Below are 20,612 nucleotides of genomic sequence, written 5' to 3'. Positions count from 1 at the left end.
TGAACAAATAGGTGTTTTAGGAACAAAGACACGCAGACACCACACATCCACCCAGAGCAGAGGATGCTTACCTATCCCCGTGGCCATTTTTATTTCTTCAAAGCTGAAGCCATCCCCTTCATTGAACATGAGAAGCACCAGTGTCTGGAAAAGGGACACCTGGAACTCCTTCTTTCCCTTAAAGAAAACAGATGTATCATATATGAAGCTGTCTGCACAATCTCTGGAAAATTTTAGTTTTCTTTTTGCTCTCAAACTTTGTGGGGTGTGGGACTAGGAAATTACTAATCAGCCACCAAACAAGAAGAAAAGAAGTAATTGATTATACAAGAATAAAATGACTCAATACTGCACTTGAAAATTCTTCTCTTGAAGGATTTTTTAAAGTAGTAAAGAAGTTCTTTAGTAAATGTTATTAAATGAGTATTACCATTACTTAAACTACCCATTGCTGATACCTGTCCAGCAGCACCCCCATGTCCCATTCTTAGCTCGTCAAAGTCCTTCTAATGGTGGTGGGAATGCCGCTGGAGGGGGCAGACACAGCATGAGATGCGGTGACTGAATATGTTTGGAAGAAGCAGGCAGGAGATCTAGCAGATGCCTTTGTGAAAAGATTTGAGTGAATGTGTAAGCACTCAGGTCATCATCATGAACTTGGCCTAGCCTCCTTCTGTATGTGCCTGTGATTTACACAATACATGCAAATGGAACCTTGGGCTTCACACCATCTCCCACTCCTAGTCACAAAGTCCCCATGGCAGAGACCCAACACGCACGTAGTGGGCTCCATGTGGAGGACAGCTGCAGGGACTGGGTGAGGTTTTCACCCCACCCCCAGGACCAGCCTCAGGGAAAGAAGTGCAGCCACGCCATCTTCCTGCAGAAGGTCAGTTGTGCAGAGGCGGGTGAGGGCACGTGTAGTTTATATACATTGTGTATGTGCTTGTATGATCTATAGGATACACTGCATTAGTGCATTGTAACAGCTAGCAAAATAGAAATCTTGTAAGTTTTTAAATTAGTGTATACAACTGAATTTAATTTACAAAACTGAAGTTAAAACCAGAATATGAAGGCATTGTTTGGTGACCTGCTTCTTCCTGCCATCAGTACACTGTATATACTTCCCTCTCCTATAACATCCCTTTTAATAACAGTGCTGCAACAAATAGGCTTGTTCATTAATCTGTGAAAAACGTCTCCTTAAGAGGAATTCCCAGAACTGACACTACAGTGATGAGAGGCTGCAGGTGTGCGGCGAAAGCAGTTACCCTAAAGCTCACACGCTCTGTCTTGTGCTAGCGGGAGGCGCTGGTCCTTAAACTCTCAGCCTTGGTTGAACTGTCATCACAGATAGTGTAGGGTCTGCTACAGTTTAATCTGTACTCCGTGGACCGGCAGAGAAGTGGAACATATGTAATTGAATTTGGTTTCTTAGTCTTGCTTCCATGAGTTGCCTCTACACATCCTTTGATCTTTTTTCTTTTCTTTTCTTTTCAAAATACGGAATGCTTCACCAATTTGTGGGTCATCCTTGTGCAGAGACCATGCTAATCTCTGAACCGTTTCAATTCTAGTCTATGTGCTGCTGAAACCAGCATACCTTTGCTCTTTTCTCAGGTAAATGCTTTTCTACTTCCATTGATTTCTTATTGACTTTTATTGATTGGAATATTAATCCTTCAACTATTTAATTTTATTGACCCAGAAAAGCCAGTGCTGAGTTTTACTGAATAACCTCTTCCTTTGTTTGCTACCAAAGTTCAACCACAATGTAAAAGATTCTAGTAACATATTTATAAAAAGTAAATGAAATAGACAAACTTACTTCCTTAAACTCTGCTTTTAAAACAGCATGCCCCAATGTAGTTTGCCATTGAAGTTTCCGACCACTGTGCTTTCCGAGATAAAATGTCTTAAATACTTCCTGAAGTTTAATCATCTGCCAAACAAAGGAAGAAAACAAATGTAATTATGCTAAACACTGTTCATCTAAAGAACCACATATTGCTCAATTTACAAAGATTTAACAATTTTTCACAGCTGAATGAAAAGATCAGTTCTATATTTTGACAGTTATTTTTCTGGATTATTCTTTTTTTTTTAAGATTTTTATTTATTTATTCATGAGAGACATAGAGAGAGGCCAAGACACAGATAGAGGGAGAAGCAGGTTCCCTGTGAGGGTGTGGGGGGTGGGGGGTGGCGATGTGGGACTCAATCTTAGGACCAGAATCACGCCCTGAGCCAAAGGCAGAAGCTCAACCACTGAGCCACACAGGTGCCCCTTTCTAGATTACTCTATGACCATGAAGATGTGCACCACTCTAGCACAACAGGGTTTTCCTCTCACATGCTACCTGAAGTGATACCTAACGTACCAACAGGCTGTGGTCTGCAGTCTCCACACCTCCCATTGGGGCTCCCCTGGCCAGTGGCATATATAATGAACGTTATATATATATTCCAGAGGCCATCCCTAGGTAGAGACACTGTCTGCAGGCCCAGCTATAGCCTGACAGGTCTCGGGCTCCCTGCCTGCTCTCATGCCAGGACTCTGGTGTTGCGCCACTGGACGGGTGCTGTCAAACACTGGAAGCCTGCTGCACACCCCGTCTTCCACTCTTTGCTCGGCTCCCTGGATGTCCCCACCACTCTGCACCCAGGACAGCTGATGGTCTGTGCTGCTTCAAGCTTCAACTAGTGAGATGATCCTGACCTCTGTGTCTCTGCCCCGTGTCCACTCCTGAGCCCTCCTCAGTTTGTCTATCTACCCTGAACACAGTGGCACCCTCAGCTCACGGCCCTGTGCACTCTGCTCGTTCCCTTGTCAGTGTCCTTGGCTACTTCCAGGTTCTTAGAATAAAGAGTAAAACTCTCCCGAGGCTTGCCAAGGTCCCTTCCTTCTGAAACGCTAACTGCACTGGCCTGGCCTGTGCCTCTTCTGCCTGACCAAGGGCACCATACTGTCTTCCCTTGGGCTTCCACTTGGGAATCTGCCTCCATAACCATGCCCACTTATCTTTAAGAGCTCCTTCCTCACAGAGGTCTTCTCCAAGTGCTCTGCTCTGATAGCATTTATAGCAACTTGGGATGGTCCCTCTGGACAGAGACAAAAACATGATCCGAGCACACCCTGGAGTATCGCTCACCCTTAAAAAGGAAGAAAGTACGACATGGGCTGCAGCATCGATGGGCCTTGAATACAGGATGCCAAGTGGAAGTAGTGAGACACAAAAGGCCACAAAATGTGATTCTAATTCTGTTAATACCCAGAGCAGGCAAATCCAGAGACAGCAGGTTAGTGGATGCCCAGGTCTGGGTGGCTGGAATTGGAGGCAGGGCTCACTAAGTGCAGGGTTCTGTTTGGATGATGACAAACTTCTGAGCCAGTCAAAGGTACAGCTCAAAGTGGTAAACTGTTGGTACACTCTGCCTACCATTTATTTATTTATATGTGTATTGTAGGTATTTTTTAAAAAGACACAGTATGGTAGGTCTCACGCATCTTTTGCTAGAAAACAAAAAATTAGTAAAAATCCACAAAGGGCATATGAGGTGCCCCAGCACCCGGGTGCAGGATAGTGTGAACACTGTGGCAAGTAAGCAAGAGTCTGAGAGTTCACACAAATGCAGAGAAAGCTGCGGGGCATCACAATGAAAGTGGACTCAGGCAGGAATTCCTAGCAGGAAAGTCTGATGGGGAAAAGGTTTATGTGGTCTTGAAATATCTTCCCACAGATTACTTCTAAATTACAAAAGGAAGAATACTAACTACATTCAAGAAACCAGCTAACACCTTAACCAAGTGATGATATAGACCACCCACCACCACCACCACCACCACCACCACCACTGACAGGGGCACACGGACAGCATTAGCATGCTGAGCAAATCCATGTGGGATTCTGGTTGGACAAGCACAGCCTGAATTCAATCACAAACATCCCATGGAGAGAATTCATGAAAACTGCATGTGGCTTTGAAACACATGAGTGTTAAGAAACAGAAAGAGGGCAGTGAAGCTGTTACAGCTGACTGCAGTGTGGGGTCTGGGCTGCATCTGGACAAAATCGGAGGACTACACGTGGGATGAAATTACTATAGCAGCATCAAGCGTCTGACTCAACAACATGCCCTGGTAAGTACCTCAGAAGTATTTAGGGATAGGAAGTAGGAGACAGCCTTTCCCAAACGGCAGGAATGTTCTACCCATCCATGCAAAGAGAATGAGCACCATAGGAGGGCTGGAAACACAGGCAACAGGTTCTGAGGATGCTTTGAACTATTCTCACAAAGTCCCTGTAGTCTGAACTATCTTGAAAAAAGAAGCGAAAAAACTCGGCAGGGCCACAAGAGGCACAGCCAGGGTGGATGTGTCCGGCTTGGTGAACGCTGTGAGGTGGTAGGTGAGTGTGGGTGTTCTGGTGGAGGCTCCGCTTGGAAGTGATACATGGAGGTTCTGGAGCTACAGAGCCAGCAGGCAGCTTAGTACAGAGCCTTTGCATCTGTAAACAACAGTCGGATACGCCACAGGGTGGGGACTCAGGTACCAGCGCAATCTAGGGTGCTGTGCTCGGGACATCCGCATGCACTCAGGCCCAGGGCTCTGGGAGCATTAGTGTCCAGAGGAGAGGCGGAAGAGAAACAGATGAAGATGTGCAACATAGTATGTCAACTGTGCTTCAACAGTAAATGAAAAACAAACAAAAAGAATACAAAAGCAATCAGTGGGGTCAGAAACAAGAAAATCCTGAAAGACATGGTCTTGGACATGGAACAAAAAGCCCCAACAGGGCTGTTTCCCACCCGGGCTCCCAATTCCTGCAACTCCACACTGTTCTGGGCCCTTTGCAGGAGACCCTCAGCCCTGCATTTCTATTTCCCGGTCCCACACCAGAAGCAGCCCTCTTCCACGTCACCTAGTATTAGATTGAATGGTGAAGAGATTTTAAGTTCCCAAGCCTAGGATCCTCCCTCCTGTCTGTAAATCCTCAGCATGCCTAAAGCTGTGGCTGACCTACAAAGCCCTGAGCAGGGGCGGCCACGAGCCCACACCAGGATGGAATGACAACTGCCAAGTAGTGCCATACCAGTGCCGTTATCTTCTTGATGGTCAGCCAGGGAACTCGGGGGGTGAGAAGGAGCCAGACGGGGACACAGACATTCACTGAGCAACAATGCCTTCCAGAGACCACAAGGACACTGATCTTTGTGTGATTTGAAAACCCTCTCATGGGATGCCTGGGTGGCTCAGCGGTTTAGCACCTGCCTTCAGCCCAGGGCGTGATCCTGGAGTCCCGGGATCGAGTCCCACATTGGGCTCCCTGTGTGGAACCTGCTTCTCCCTCTGCCTGTGTCTCTGCCTCTCTCTCTCTCTGTCTCTCATGAATAAATAAATGAAATCTTAAAAAAAAGAAAAGAAAAACTCATTAAATATTTTGTGACAGATAATATGTCTGTGCACGTGTGTGTTTAAGAAGTCTACAGTGCTTTGGCAGCACCAATATACAAAACAAAAGGACAACGTTCTCTGAGACACTTACTTCCGGGGTTAAATGCACTTCCATTGGTGTGTAGGTTGGCCAGTATCCCATCGTAAGTATATTCACTGTGAGATCTATAGAGCCTGGGTCACTTTGATTCTGCATATACTAAAAACAAAAAAGATCAAGATTAACTATTGTAGAATATCATCAAAAATAGCAAGTTCATTAGAAAGGTAAATGGTGTAATTTTCACACAGCACAGTATTATATTTACTTAAATCAAATTTTGTTATGTTATTTTAGGGATTTTCTTTTTCCTTTGGAATTTAAGTCATTCAAATATGTGAGACATGAGTAGTGTCATTTTTAAGGCTGAGGGCTTTACATGATTTACATTATCACCCCACATGACTTAAAATGGGATAGAGTTTATATACAGCTGTTTTACTTTGGGAAAAAAAAAAAAAACAGCTTGCCTGCTTGAACTGGACCATGATGTCCTTGGAGAGTTCCATGTCCTTGAACATGCCTTCCAGCTTGCTGGTGAAAGCGGCGCCGCATTCTGGGACATAAGTGGGGAGCATCAACACCACCAGGGACAACGCCCAGCACAGAGGAAGGACAGACCCCGGGTCCCACATGCTTACCATGCTTTAGTTTTGACAACATAGATTTTTCAGCATCAACTGAGGCGCTTTTTCCAACAAGGAGTCTTTTTGCCAAATCTTTTTTATAAAACGCTTCAAAGACATCTTTCCCTATTTATAACCAAATGAGAACGACAGAAGACATCAGTTAATCTGCAAATATTCACTGTGGAAACTCTAAGTGTTTATTCTGCTGCAAGCAGATCTAACTTGGAAGACAGTGACATTTCCACAAAATAATACTTGCAATTGGTGGGCGGCCATCCCTCTATTTCCTGTGTTAACATGGAAGTGGAAATGTCTCCATTTTTCTCAAGAAAAGACAGGGCCCCAGTACAGATGGACTAGGTAACCTTTTCTCCATGCTCAATGTTAACAGAAATAGCGTAGAGCATGTCTCACCGTGAATGAACCTGAATATTATCATGACCTTGTCAAGAATCCTTTCCAGCTCTTCGTCTGTTGCTTCTTTATTACCCGCTCTCAATTTTGAATCAACATGCTTTGCTGTGAGATTAAAAGTGTAAGTTATTTGAAGGGTATTTGTTATATAATACATTTTCTAAAAAAAAAAAAAAAGAATATCTTTAATTTTTATAAGCAAAAAAGCAGAGACAGCAACACTCTGGAACCTTCCCAAAATGACATTATTATATGATAAAAGGCAGATAATCTGATTTTCTAAGTGAAGGGTTTTCAAGTCACGTTGAGAATACTTTAATTACGCGCTTGGGTTTCACAACACACCGTTGCTCCAGAGATTGGAACGCCCCCTCTCTGAGATGCGGCACCCCTGAACACAGGGATGTTCAGGGGGTTCTTACTGCTGAGACCACATAGATCAACCATGGCTTCCAGAAACTCAAGCCCCAAGAGTTAAATATCCATCTTTGGAGAAACCACAATCATAAAGTGGCACAAAGGCCAAACTACACTGCCTTGTGAATTTTTTGTTGTTTTTTTAATTAAAAGATTTTATTTTTTAAAGTAATTTCTACATTCAAGGTGGGGCTCGAACCCACAACCCTGAGATGAAGAGTTGCAGGCTCCACTGCCTGAGCCAGCCAGGGGCCCCGCTTCTTGCTACTTTTATTAGTTTTTCCTTCACAATATTTTTATTATGAAATACTCTTAACATACACCAAAGTAGGAAAATGTATAAGGAACCTCACGTTCCCATCACATATCCTCAACAGTAATCAATAAGCCCAAGCCCTACTTCTTTCTTTGCTCTTTGCCTAAAAACTTCAACTAGTGAGAGGCTGTGAATCCTGAAATATGTTTTGGTATTAGGATGACATAATTGGGGAGGAGGGGCAAGATGGCGGAAGAGCAGGGTCCCCAAATCACCTGTCCCCACCAAATTACCTAGATAACCTTCAAACCATCCTGAAAATCTACGAATTCGACCTGAGATGTAAAGAGAGACCAGCTGGAATGCTACAGTGAGAAGAGTTCGCGCTTCTATCAAGGTAGGGGGGGGGAGAAATAAAGGAACAAAAGGCCTCCGAGGGGGAGGGGCCCCGCGAGGAGCCGGGCTGAGGCCGGGCGCGTGTCCCCAGGACGGGAGAGCCCCGTCCCGGAGGAGCAGGAGCTGCACCAACCTTCCCGGGCGGAAAGGGGCTCGCAGGGAGTTAGAGCAGGACCCAGGAGGGCGGGGATGCCCTCGGGCTCCCGGGGACACTAACAGACACCTGCGAGCGCAGGAGAGTGCGCCGAGCTCCCTAAGGGCTGCAGCACGCACGGGAGCAGCTCAGAGGGGCTCGGGAGCGGCTCCAGGGAGGGAGCTGCAGGGCGGGAGCGCGAATCCAAAAGCGCAGGCCCCGGAGCACAGGGCGCCTCCCCCGGGACAGGCAGAGGCCGGGAGGGCCCAGGACAGCGAGGACGCTCCTGCCCTGAGCTGAGCAGATCAGCGGCCCCGCCCCGGAGCCTCCAGGCCCTGCGGACGGAGAGCCGAGAGCCCTGAGAGCCCTGAGCCCCGTAGTTCCTGCGGAGGCCGAATCCAGGCTTCCAGAATTGCCATAGGAACTGCGGCTGTTCCTCCTGGGGCCTGACGGGGTAAACAACCCCCACTGAGCCCCGCAGCAGGCAGGGGCAGAGCAGCTCCCCCAAGTGCTAACACCTGAAAATCAGCACAACAGGCCCCTCCCCCAGAAGACCAGCTGGACGGACCAGTGATACTCCCCCGTGTTCCAATACAACTTGTTTTTGGCCACTCTGCACTGAGCAAAATGACTAGAAGGAAAACTTCACCTCAAAAGAAAGAATCAGAAACAGTCCTCTCTCCCACAGAGTTACAAAATCTGGATTACACTTCAATGTCAGAAAGCCAATTCAGAAGCACTATTCTACAGCTACTGGTGGCTCCAGAAAAAAGCATTAAGGCCTCACGAGACTTCATGACTGCAGAATTTAGATCCAATCAGGTAGAAATTAAAAATCAATTGAATGAGATGCAATCCAAACTAGAAGTCCTAACGACGAGGGTTAACGAGGTGGAAGAACGAGTGAGTGACATAGAAGACAAGTTAATGGCAAAGAGGGAAACTGAGGAAAAAAGAGATAAACAATTAAAGAACCATGAAGACAGATTAAGGGAAATAAATGACACTCTAAGGAAGAAAAACCTACGTTTAATTGGGGTTCCCGAGGGCGCCGAAAGGGACAGAGGGCCAGAATAAGTATTTGAACAAATCCTAGCTGAAAACTTTCCCAATCTGGGAAGGGAAACAGGCATTCAGATCCAGGAAATAGAGAGATCCCCCCCTAAAATCAATAAAAACCGTTCAACACCTCGACATCTAATAGTGAAGCTTGCAAATTCCAAAGATAAAGAGAAGATCCTTAAAGCAGCAAGAGACAAGAAGTCCCTGACTTTCATGGGGAGGAATATTAGGGTAACAGCAGACCTCTCCACAGAGACGTGGCAGGCCAGAAAGGGCTGGCAGGATATATTCAGGGTCCTAAATGAGAAGAACATGCAACCAAGAATACTTTATCCAGCAAGGCTCTCATTCAAAATGGAAGGAGAGATAAAGAGCTTCCAAGACAGGCAGGAACTGAAAGAATATGTGACCTCCAAACCAGCTCTGCAAGAAATTTTAAGGGGGACTCTTAAAACTCCCCTTTAAGAAGAAGTTCAGTGGAACAATCCACAAAAACAAGGACTAAATAGATATCATGATGACACTAAACTCATATCTGTCAATAGTAACTCTGAACGTGAACGGGCTTAATGACCCAATCAAAAGGCGCAGGGTTTCAGACTGGATAAAAAAAGCAGGACCCATCTATTTGCTGTCTACAAGAGACTCATTTTAGACAGAAGGACACCTACAACCTGAAAATAAAAGGTTGGAGAACCATTTACCATTCAAATGGTTCTCAAAATATACCCTAAAAACTATAGAACACTTCTGAAAGAAATTGAGGAAGACACAAAGAGATGGAAAAATATTCCATGCTCATGGATTGGCAGAATTAATATTGTGAAAATGTCAATGTTACCCAGGGCAATTTACACGTTTAATGCAATCCCTATCAAAATACCATGGACTTTCTTCAGAGACTTAGAACAAATTATTTTAAGATTTGTGTGGAATCAGAAAAGACCCCAAACAGCCAGGGGAATTTTTAAAAAAGAAAACCATATCTGGGGGCATCACAATGCCAGATTTCACGTTGTACTACAAAGCTGTGGTCATCAAGACAGTGTGGTACTGGCACAAAAACAGACACATAGATCAATGGAACAGAACAGAGAACCCAGAAGTGGACCCTGAACTTTATGGTCAACTAATATACGATAAAGGACGAAAGACGATCCACTGGAAGAAAGACAGTCTCTTCAATAAATGGTGCTGGGAAAATTGGACATCCACATGCAGAAGAATGAAACTGGACCACTCTCTTGCACCATACACAAAGATAAACTCAAAATAGATGAAAGATCTAAATGTGAGACAAGATTCCATCAAAATCCCAGAGGAGAACTCAGGCAACACCCTTTTTGAACTTGGCCACAGTAACCGGAGAAGGACAAACAGTGTATGTTCTCATTCATTTGGGGAATATGAATAATAGTGAAAGGGAATATAAGGGAAGGGAGAAGAAATGTGTGAGAAATATCAGAAAGGGAGACAGAACATAAAGACTTCTAACTCTGGGAAATGAACTAGGGGTGGTGGAGGGGGAGGAGGGCGGGGGGTGGGGGTGAATGGGTGACGGGCACTGAGGGGGACACTTGACGGGATGAGCACTGGGTGTTATTCTGTATGTTCGTAAACTGAACACCAATAAAAATTAATTTATAAAAAAAAAAGGATGACATAATTGTATACAATGGTAATTTAAAAACTGTTTTATCTTAAACCATGTTATCTTCTTAGGACTTTATCCAATTTTATCCTACTTTAGTCCTGATGAGAGGATGCAAAGGTAAATACACTCTAGAGATTATCAAGTCATCCTCATAACACAGAGATATTCGTATAGAACAAATCCTCTTCATCCAGTTTCTGAGCACAAATTACTCACTGTCATCAAGAAAGAAACAGGGTTCATTTTACCAAATACAGTTCTGGAGTTACTAGTATAGCAAATGCATATGAAAATAAAATTTTTGTCTTCCTTACCTCAAGCTTCAAGTATAGCAAATTTTTGTCTTCCTTGACCTCAAGCTTCAAGTATAGCAAATGCATATGAAAATAAAATTTTGTCTTCCTTGACCTCAAGCTTCATCTTTACAAAACTGTTACTACTATGTTCACCCTTCCTATAGAAGTACCACGTGCTTATATGTATATGTAATATATACGCGTTTTTAAAAAAATGTGTCCTTATGAGATATAACACAAATCCTTCCCCATCCTCCCCAAGAGGAGTTTAAATATTCTGGGGAAAAAAATTTATTTGAGTTGTCTTATTTTCCCATATTAAACTTATGTATGGAAGTATGTTTTTCTACCTATCAGTTCTGCGGGTTTATTTGGCCTCTTGTTGATAAACGTTTCAAAGGATTCCTTCATCAAGTTGATGAACTTCTCGTTCCTCTGGAAGCACACTTCTATCACATGGTCCACCCGATCTTTAAAATCCAGCAGATCTTGTACCATATCTTTGTCTTTTTCAGGATTGATAACAATTGTTGTCCCAAAAGTCTACAAGAACACACACACACACCAATTCATCAACAGGCAATGGTATCACACATTTTCATCCTGTTATCAAACAACCATAATGCTTTAATTTAAATTAATTACTGTTGGTGTTAAATACTAAATAATTTCAAAAGTTTCACAGACTCAGCCCACATTCAAAATATTATGTGAATATACACAATTAATGCTTCAGTGTTACAATTCTGCTTCTGAAAGAATTTATAAATTAGTGTTTATTATTAAAAAAAAACCTTTATCCTATGAATTCCTCAAACACAAGTTCCCATGAACCTAACACAACCACTTGGACTTCTTGACTATAGTATTTTTACTCCCCCACTGCTAACCAAGAATAATAGCTCAGCTGTTAGCCTTTATTTTTAATTCAAAAATGCGATATTCAACATCACCAAAAGTCTGTATGTGACAGTAATAGCTGCTTCAGGATATACACTACCAGATGATATAAACTGTGCTAGGTTACAATTACTACTATTTAATGTGTTTCAAAAGGGAGAGACGCAGGTTGCAAATGCAGGCACTGTGCTCAGCCCCAGGCCAGCAGACAGGGATTTATTGCTGCCCGAAGTGCAGTCTCAGACACTCTGAGGATGGAGTCCTAGAGCAGTCCATCACTGGGCTTGCCAGCACAAGTGAGGTGCTCTACCACACAGATCCCTGCTGTCCTCTAAGGAAGGTGACCTTGCCATAGCCAACTGTTCTTCACTAGAATACCTTCCTTGTTCTGCCCCCGCCTGCCTAGAAGTCTTCTGTATCATCCTGCTCTCCAAGGCTCCTTTCTATCTGTATGCAGTATTCATGAGTCCCTAAATAAAGCCAGTAAGATCTTCAAAATATCCTCAAATTTTGTCTTTTATCAGAAATAATATACATATTTTTGGAAAACTGGTTTCCATAGCATATACACACATATTCATGTGTAATATGTGTAAGTGGAGGCAGATTACTGGTGAAGAGGTACAAATGAAACTGGCACAGAGACCTTCTGGAGAGGGACACCGTGTGACCAGCAGGGCTGGGACTTTCTACTCTGTGCCCTTCTGCACCAACAGCATTTAAAAAAAACACACACGCACGCTGCCAAGGTTCAGCTTTCCTGTGATAATCCCACACTGTGTGTTCCTGTCATGGTGTGACAGCTGATCCTTGGTGGACACTGAGGAATGGTGGTCACCTCACTCATTTTGATGACCCAGATTGAACTGTGCGAAGGTAAGAACCTCCTGTGCTTGGCACATGTCCCTGCTCCCCAAGGGCTCCTCATCAACAACACCCTCGTCCTCCATTAGACTTTCCATAATACCCAGGTCTTCGGCTGATCTGACATAAGTTGGTTATGAATTTTGTCTCCAAAGTCTCCAAGGGTGTGGTACCCCTGTGCATGAGCTTTCCACGTGTAGATAATGAAGTTTTAGGACCGACTATACCATAAAGCCACATGCAAGCTTCCCATTATCCCTATTTAACTGATTTGTTTCTTGTGATAATTATAGACTCACATGCAGTATAAAGAGTTAAAAAGATCCCTTACACACTTTGCCCAGCTCCCCATGATGCTAACATTTGGCAAAATGATAGAGCAGCATCACAGTTGAGGTACGGGCACAGGTACTCTGCACCCATCTTCTCCAGGCTGCCCTAGTTTTATCTGTCTCCCGTGTGTGTACTGTTCTCTGGACTTGTTGCCGGGGCAGCCTTGTGCACCCATCATTGTGATCAGGCACAAGAGCCATCCTGCTGCCTTCCCATAACCACATGCTAACGTGCCACAGAAACATCACAGTATTGTGAAAGTGACAGTCCTGGGTGGCCAGGAAATAAAGCGGCACACACACCAAATGTGTTAACATTCTCATGAGCAAAGGCATGGGATGTTTAAAAAGCAGATTCACAGAAAGGGTGACTCTCTGAAAATTGTGGTTGTAACTGGAATGGAGCCTAGGCAGACAACGAATAGAAGACCTTCACTGCACCTGGTTGTAGGTGCTGCTCATAATCTTGGTGTCATCTTAAAAAAAAAAAAAAAAGGTTTGTACCAGTGATCTGGAAAGAAATAAATGCAAGACCGCTATACACCCAAGCACCTGCCAGGAGAGAAATATGGTGTCTCCAGATTGCCCAGGTCCTCTGCCAGATGCCACATACCATGGGGGTAGGACACCTGCCCTACCCGAGGTATAGTTGTTACCCCATTGAGACGGCCCCACACACCTTAATGTACTCGCTCCAGTGCTGCAGCAGGATCTGCTGCCCACCCTTCACACGGCTGAATAGCTGGTACATCTGAGTGAGGTCGGGCACTCTGTTCTCATCAAGCAGGTGGTCAAGCCCTGAGATCACACAGCAAACGTGAGCACATCCCATCAGCAAGTCAGCATTAGAAGTAAATCTTATTTTTAGGGGGATCCCTGGGTGGCACAGTGGTTTAGCGCCTACTTTAGGCCCAGGACGTGATCCTGGAGTCCCGGGATCGAGTCCCACATCGGGCTCCCTGCATGGAGCCTGATTCTCCCTCTGCCTGTGTCTCTGCCTCTCTCTCTCTGTCTCTCTCGTGAATAAGTAAATAAAATGAAAAAAAAAACAAAACAAAACAAAACAAAAAACTTATTTCTACGCAGGCACGTTAATCTCTGGAATCCGAGACAGACCCTGTCAGGCAGGGCTCATTTTCTGAGCAGGCGGGCGGGTATGTTCCTTAATTCCTCAGGTCACGGAAGCCCTGGTCTCACTAATTCAGGGGCTTGAGCAGCACTCCCTGATGGGATCCGGCACCTCACTGCCCCTTCGTACCTCTGATCTAGTTTATCACTCAGAAAGCAGATCTGTCAAAGGGGGAGTTACCAAGTCTCATCTTTCAGCTGATTATTTTTCTAATAATCTATAATTTATAATTCTGGGCCTTTCTATGACTAAGCTTAAGGTCTCCATATCTTGAAACAGATCTTGTAGCTCCAACATGACTTTTAAATGGTAACTTTAAATACACCAACTACAAATGTTCTATAAGGTGAGACTATGCTCACTCTGCTTTCCGGGGTACTAAGCACACAGTTGAGGGGCAGAAATGAATAAGAGGAGCAGACTGTGTGAACCTCCTTCACAGCCACACAGCAGCAGGCACACAGTGGCAGCTACAGTCACTCCTCCCCAGGCTGCTCTTCCAGAGCCCCACGAGAGACAGGGTGTGGGAGAGAAGCCTGCCCAGTTAGCAAGGCCATGTGTTTGCTCTCCTAGCTGCTGGTTCTTCCAGAAGACACAGGATGGAAAAGTGTATCCTGGCCTAAGTCCCCAGCCTCTTGGCAGTTCAACTGGCATCCGGCTGCATGGAGGCCCTGGGAAGATGCCTGGTGACAATCTAAGGGCCTGTCCAACAGCCTATGCCCATGAGCACAAACCCAGTGAAGGAGAATGAGCGCCCGGCAAGGACCCAGCCGCAAGCTGTGTGTGGTTGGGAGGGTCTCTGGCAGCTTCGAGTGAGACTGCATTCCATGGGATTTCTATAAGAGGTGGTTCATGATTTCTCTGAACTCACTTTTCCTGAGGGCTAACGTGTTCCTCTTTCTTTCTTTTCTTTTTTTTTCCTTCCTTCTCTTCTTTCTCTCTTTCTTTTTCTTTCTTTCTTTCTTCCCTCCCTCCCTCCTTTCTTTTCTTTCAGATTTATTTATTTATGAGAGACAGAAAGAGGGAGGGAGGGAGGGAGGGGCAGAGACACAGGGAGAGGGAGAAGCAGGCTCCTCGCAGGGAGCCCAATGTGGGACTCGATCCCGGGTCTCCAGGATCAGGCCCTGGGCTGAAGGTGGCGCTGAGCCACCTGGACTGCCCTCCTTATTCTTAATGATTTTTGGTGATCGTCATGTTACAATAACAAATGTCCTCTATGTCATTATGCACATCATCTCATTTGCTTTCTTAATATATTAAAAACCATCATTTGGTCTAACTTTTCACAAGTCAAGGAAACCTACCTTTGTGAAGAATTGCTGTTAAATGTTCTCCTAATAGCTGCTTCTCCACACAAGCAATCAGTGGTTTCCTACATGAGGCAAAAGACCAAGTGTCAGAAATTAAGGGAGAGACTTTGGTCAGCTGTAAAGAAGCGGAGTTTATGGTCTACAGACATGATGTGGAGTCATTCAGACACCAATGGCTCCAAGCACCACAACAGGCATTTCTCTCCAGCCATGAACAATCACCCACTGTCTGTGCAAACTCCGTAGTCATTACGGAATCACATAAAGAGACCAGTGGGTCCAGGGAAAAGGAGATGCCGGCACCAGGACAAGCGCCCTGCACCCCCAGCTTGGCTGGCAGTTTTCAAAACGAGACTTTGCCTTTGAAATGGGAGGCCTGTAAAGTTCCCCATCTTCCATGGCACAGCCGTGGAAGCACTACTCCAGGCCCATGAGCCTCTACTTGGCCAGGCCTGTCGCTCTGTCCTCACATCTTTCTGCCTATCCCCTCCCACTACTGTTTATCAAAAATCCTACTTATCAAAGCTCCTATGTGAGGCCTACGTTGCACAAACGTCACACAGAACAGAGTATTTGAAAATCTGCAACTTCATTAGGTATTGCTGCCATACTCACGGGGATACTCGAAACTACTCTTCCTGGGTGAATCATCCTCAGTTATTTCCTTTTAGTTGTTTTTCAAAGATCAGACCACGTGCTTCAGTGAAAGTATTATTAACTTTGGCACGAAGCTTCATGCCCGAAGCTCATCACGAGCCTCTGCTTCATGAAGAACTTTCCAACATATTATCTTAATCTTATTTCAGCCTCACAGCAACTCTAGAGAGAGGCATGGCACATGTTCTGTTTCCGACTGCCCACCCTACCTGAGACCAGAAGCCAGAGACTGTGCTACTGAAGAGAAGAGTGAGGGGTGAGGAGCAGGTCAGCACCTTCCCAGTGTGCCACTGGTAGAGGGGGGGGACAATGACAAGGAGTGAGGAGCAGGGCCATGGGAGGTGGGGGGTCAAAGGTCAGAGGCTGGCAGCAGGGAGGGCCAGCCATGCATCTGCTCTTCCCCTGAACAGCTTCATCAACACATAGTCAGCTGGCAATGGGTGGTTTCTACTCGCTGTCATGGATAGCGTTGCTATGAATATTTGCATACAAGTTTTATGTGAACGTATGTTTTTTTGTCTATATATTTATTAGTAGAACCAGTGCATTGGATAAATCTGCTAACTCTGTGGAGTACTCTGAGGAGCTTCCAAACTGCTGTCCCCCACAGCTGCCCATTTCACATCCATATTGGCAATGCACAAGGGTTCCAATTTCTCCATATCCTCACCAAGGCTTTGTACTGCTTGTCTTTTTAAAGCAAAAAGCCATTCTGGTGGGTGTGAAGTGGAACTGCACTGTGGTCAACTGGCATTTTCCTGATGACTGACTATGCTGAGCAACTTGTCCTATGTTCACAGAATCTCTGCTTCTAGCCAGTGTGTGACCTAGACTTTGGTTCTGCAGAGAGAGAAACCCAATCACGGTTTTCATTCCAACAGTCTATGTAATGCCTAGATGCTCTGACAGGTCCTGAGCTAAGGGCAGATACTACAGACTCCTTGCACCCAGAGGTACAGTCCTGGGTGCCCAAAGACTGACCTCCTAATCCACAGTGACAACTCAATGATTTTGCCATGTGAGAATTCCTGCCAACCAACAGGAGAGTGGGTCCTTCCCACAGTGAGGGGCAAGAATCCTGGGGTACAGAGAACCCACCCCCAGGGCAGGGCCTGACAAGTGACCTGACTGTGGTGACCAGTGTGGTGGGTCACAAGGTACAGCACGAAGCAATGCCCTGCTGCTTTCAAGTACGTTTCCCTGTAGCCTGCCATCCACTGTGCTCTGAGGTGGGGCTGGGAGGGGCACTCCGAGCCCAGCTCTAAAGCTGGTATGGCTTGTTTATCTTCAGTCTCCCTTTTCCTTGACAGCGACTTATTATTTATTTTGAACCGCCCAGCATGGCAGAAGCCACCTTGTCAGTCTCCTTCTACCCATCCATGCTTGAGCCTGGAGGTGAATCACCTTCACCTACTACTCCTTTGCTTAAAAATTTACATTTACTCTCCTTAGCAACAGATTTTTAAATTTAGGGGGAGGAGTTTAAAACAGCATACATACAAGAGTGTGTACATACAAAAAAAGAAATGACCACTGAGCCCACTGCCCACGGGTCATAAAGGAAGAGTGCCCTGGCAGCCCCCAGTACCCGCCCTTCCTCATCCTGAATCTGTACTAGCAGGTCCCTTGCTCTTCTTCTACAGGATTTACCATTTACAGATCTCTCCCATCAGTACACTAGCCGGCTTGTTCCTGAACTTCGTGCTATATGGAAAATGTCATTAATAGGAAAAAAAAAATTGCAGACACTCAACGAAGACTTTTATCCATCCTTGACTTGACCTACTACACAATCTGATGCCACCTGTCATCTTCTCTCCCACTCCCTGTCCCCCCAGCTGCCAGCCTGCGGACCCTGGGGCTTCTCATGCTCCCTGGCTGCAGGTTTGCACGCCCACAGCACCCCACTCAGGCTGTCCTGGTGTCAGTACAACTGTCATTCTCGGACCATCCTGGGCTCCCCAAGGACCTCCCCCCCCACCCCAGTAACTAAATCCATCTTTCCTCTCATGACCTGCATTCTCAAAGTGCCGTGACTCTGCCCCTTTCATCCCGTAAGTTTTGCACATTTCATCCTTCCGTCTGTTCTTACCCCTCCTCATTTGAACAAATGTTACGTGCACAGTGAGAAATAGACAGTCCTACAATTTTCCCTTTTTACTTTTCCCCAGCTACTCTTCCTCCTCAGGCTTAGAGAAAAAAAAAAAAACTGGATGAAAAGAGAAAATAACATGACTTAGTACCACAGATAAAAACTACAGCTATCTTAGATGTCTAACGAAAAGTTAACGATCCAATTTCCCAATATTCAATGATACCCCATCGATGTGAATAGAATCCCTGTCTCTAAAGCCAAAGATACCGAGCATCTCAGCCTGAAGCACTGCTCTTGGGCGGTACCTCACGACAGAGCATTGTTCTAACTCACAAGTGCTAAATGATCACAAATAACATAAGTAAAATGTGCTAACAACACAAATACTCTCAGATGGTAGTGAATGAGTCTACAAAGATACCATCTACTTCAATCATCAGCCCTTTGGTTCATTATGGTCAAATTGTAATAACTAAGTAAATATATAGTACTCACTGTGTGCTGTGGTCTAAATACGTGATTACTCGGTCTCCTTCTTCCTCTAAACGCTTACTTACATGGTTAAGATATTCTGGAACCTTCCAAACACAACATTTAAGCATGTCAGTAACAAAGATCCTTTTGTTTTTTTTTTTAAAGTAACAAAGATTCTTGATGTTACTCAAGAAGCTGAAACATTATTGTCCTTATAAAAATTTAAAAAAGGAAAGCAAAGTATACACTTAAGCCAAGTATTAAGACAGATTAATGGGGGAAAGGTAACTGGGAAGTGTTTTGGGGGAGAGGCAGGATAAGTAGAAGCAGCTTTCCTTAAACTCAATTCTGGAGATCAAACTGACCTCTAGAACGAGGGATAGGGCAGCACTGGACTAGTGTGCCCTGCTCACAGGGAAGCTCTAGGGACAGCGCCATGGGTCCCTCCCATCACCGAGGCCCTAGGAGAACCTGGGTTAGAGGGTGCAGGCCTAACAGCATCCCCTGGCCCACAATGAGCAGAGGCAGCAAACACTAATTGTAGGACTGCAATGTTCACTTCAGGACACCCAACAGCACAGATGCAGATCTCAAAATGCACTGTTTCCAGGGGCAAAGGGCCGCCCTTCCTGTGCTGTCCCGACACAGGAAAGGCCCCAGGACATGGGTCTTCGGCCTTCTGACCTAGTGGTGGAGCAGAGCTGGGTACTCCCTCTCTAAAACCAGGATGGCAGAAGCAACAGTTGGTCCATCCTGTACAATGATGGGAGTGCCTGGGGGAGAAAGGGTGCGAGGAACAAGATTTTGGGTTCATCTTACTATTTCATGTTTTTTTTTTCACGTAGTTTCCTGGATAGTTTTCAATGCCTCACACAGATGGAAGGTTTGGGGTGTGTCTGTCTTCCCTATCTGAGATTTACCTTCTATCCTCTTGTTTCAACTTGAGCTACTTTACACATTTTAGAAGCTACCTTATTGGCTTTTTTTTTTTTTTTTTTTTTTTACTGGGGGGCAAGGGGTGGGGGAGAACAACACACAGAAATAAAATTTTCTAAAAAAAAGAAATTAAATCTTGACTGTAGTAAGAATGAAGTTTGTCATTAAGAATTTCAGCTAGATTGTGGCTTTCAGAAAATTTCTAATAAAATGTTTACATGGAAAGACAGATTTTTAGAAATTACACTTAAATGCACACCTATTAAGAAATAAAGTGATTCAGAAGTACTTCCTTGTCTCACCTCTCTTTCTTGCATTAATCTCTGGCCTTCTGCAGCATATAAACAATTAGTTTCTTCCAAAAATTTCAGTTCAAATGAATCTTTATATACCTAAAAAATGAACAAAGTTATTGATCAGTTATTGTACAAAAATAGGCCTAAAAATGTGCTGTTACATCAATGATTTCCAGGGATCCCAGCTGCAGTGACCTGCCCGGACACACAGCCTGGACACGCCCCTCCTCCAGAGGCCAGGGCAGGAAACCTGATGCTTTCCTGTGGGTGCTGCAGGCCCTCATCCCCTCCCAGGAGCTCCGGGTCTATGTCTTAAGAGCTCTTTCCTTTGTGGCTCCTAATGTAGCACTAGCTGGAAAGTCATTCCCCCTGCACGTATTCAACATTTTTTGAGGTCATATTTTGCATTTAAGTCTTTCATACATCCATTTATTTTGGTGTAAGTAATTAAGCAAGGATCCAAGTTCTTTCTTCTTATGGACTACTAGGAATTACTGATAACGTTTAGGGCAGGAGGCATTACCTGAAGGTCGGACAGCATACTCAGCAGACTTCTCAATAAACTACGATCCACTGCTTCACCATTTCTTTCTCGTTCAATTAATAGCAGAATTCCGTCAATGCTTTTGCTTTGAACCATTTTATCACTAATGATATGGTTTCTAAAAAGTTCCAATCCCATATCCCTGTACAAACAGTAAAAACAAAACTATATTTTAGTATTACTTTTTAGAAGTTCTAGCTAAAGCTACAAGTTACACTGTTGACTCATCCCAAAACCATTGATCTGCTAACTCTCTAAACCTATGTGTCAAGTATTCCTTTGTTGTGTTTTCCATTTTTGGCCAATCTGCCGTGCTCGGT

General features: G+C 44.7%; 1 protein-coding gene and 1 non-coding gene across 2 annotated transcripts in view; both read right to left on the bottom strand.

Moving 5' to 3' along the window:
* CUL4A (cullin 4A) overlaps window positions 1-20,612 on the bottom strand; it is a 45,026-nt gene that overhangs the window by 5,990 nt on the left and 18,424 nt on the right. The window contains exons 6-17 of the mRNA XM_055335828.1: window positions 20,272-20,434; window positions 19,755-19,844; window positions 18,538-18,620; window positions 15,285-15,352; window positions 13,531-13,649; window positions 11,106-11,298; window positions 6,542-6,646; window positions 6,140-6,250; window positions 5,969-6,054; window positions 5,550-5,657; window positions 1,832-1,945; window positions 72-177 (exon numbers count right to left, since the gene is read on the bottom strand). Of these exons, the coding sequence (XP_055191803.1) occupies window positions 72-177; window positions 1,832-1,945; window positions 5,550-5,657; window positions 5,969-6,054; window positions 6,140-6,250; window positions 6,542-6,646; window positions 11,106-11,298; window positions 13,531-13,649; window positions 15,285-15,352; window positions 18,538-18,620; window positions 19,755-19,844; window positions 20,272-20,434 (1,346 nt within the window). The remainder of the gene's footprint in view (window positions 1-71; window positions 178-1,831; window positions 1,946-5,549; window positions 5,658-5,968; window positions 6,055-6,139; window positions 6,251-6,541; window positions 6,647-11,105; window positions 11,299-13,530; window positions 13,650-15,284; window positions 15,353-18,537; window positions 18,621-19,754; window positions 19,845-20,271; window positions 20,435-20,612) is intronic.
* Window positions 1,501-1,604, bottom strand: LOC129516723 (U6 spliceosomal RNA). Its single transcript, XR_008665852.1, has one exon. It is a non-coding gene; the product is annotated as a U6 spliceosomal RNA (small nuclear RNA).

This window comes from Nyctereutes procyonoides, unplaced genomic scaffold (genome assembly GCF_905146905.1).
Source record: "Nyctereutes procyonoides isolate TBG_1078 unplaced genomic scaffold, NYPRO_anot_genome, whole genome shotgun sequence".
In the NCBI taxonomy this organism is placed as follows: domain Eukaryota; kingdom Metazoa; phylum Chordata; class Mammalia; order Carnivora; family Canidae; genus Nyctereutes; species Nyctereutes procyonoides.
Note: the sequence above shows the minus strand (reverse complement) of the source record. Positions and strands in the feature narration are given on the sequence as shown.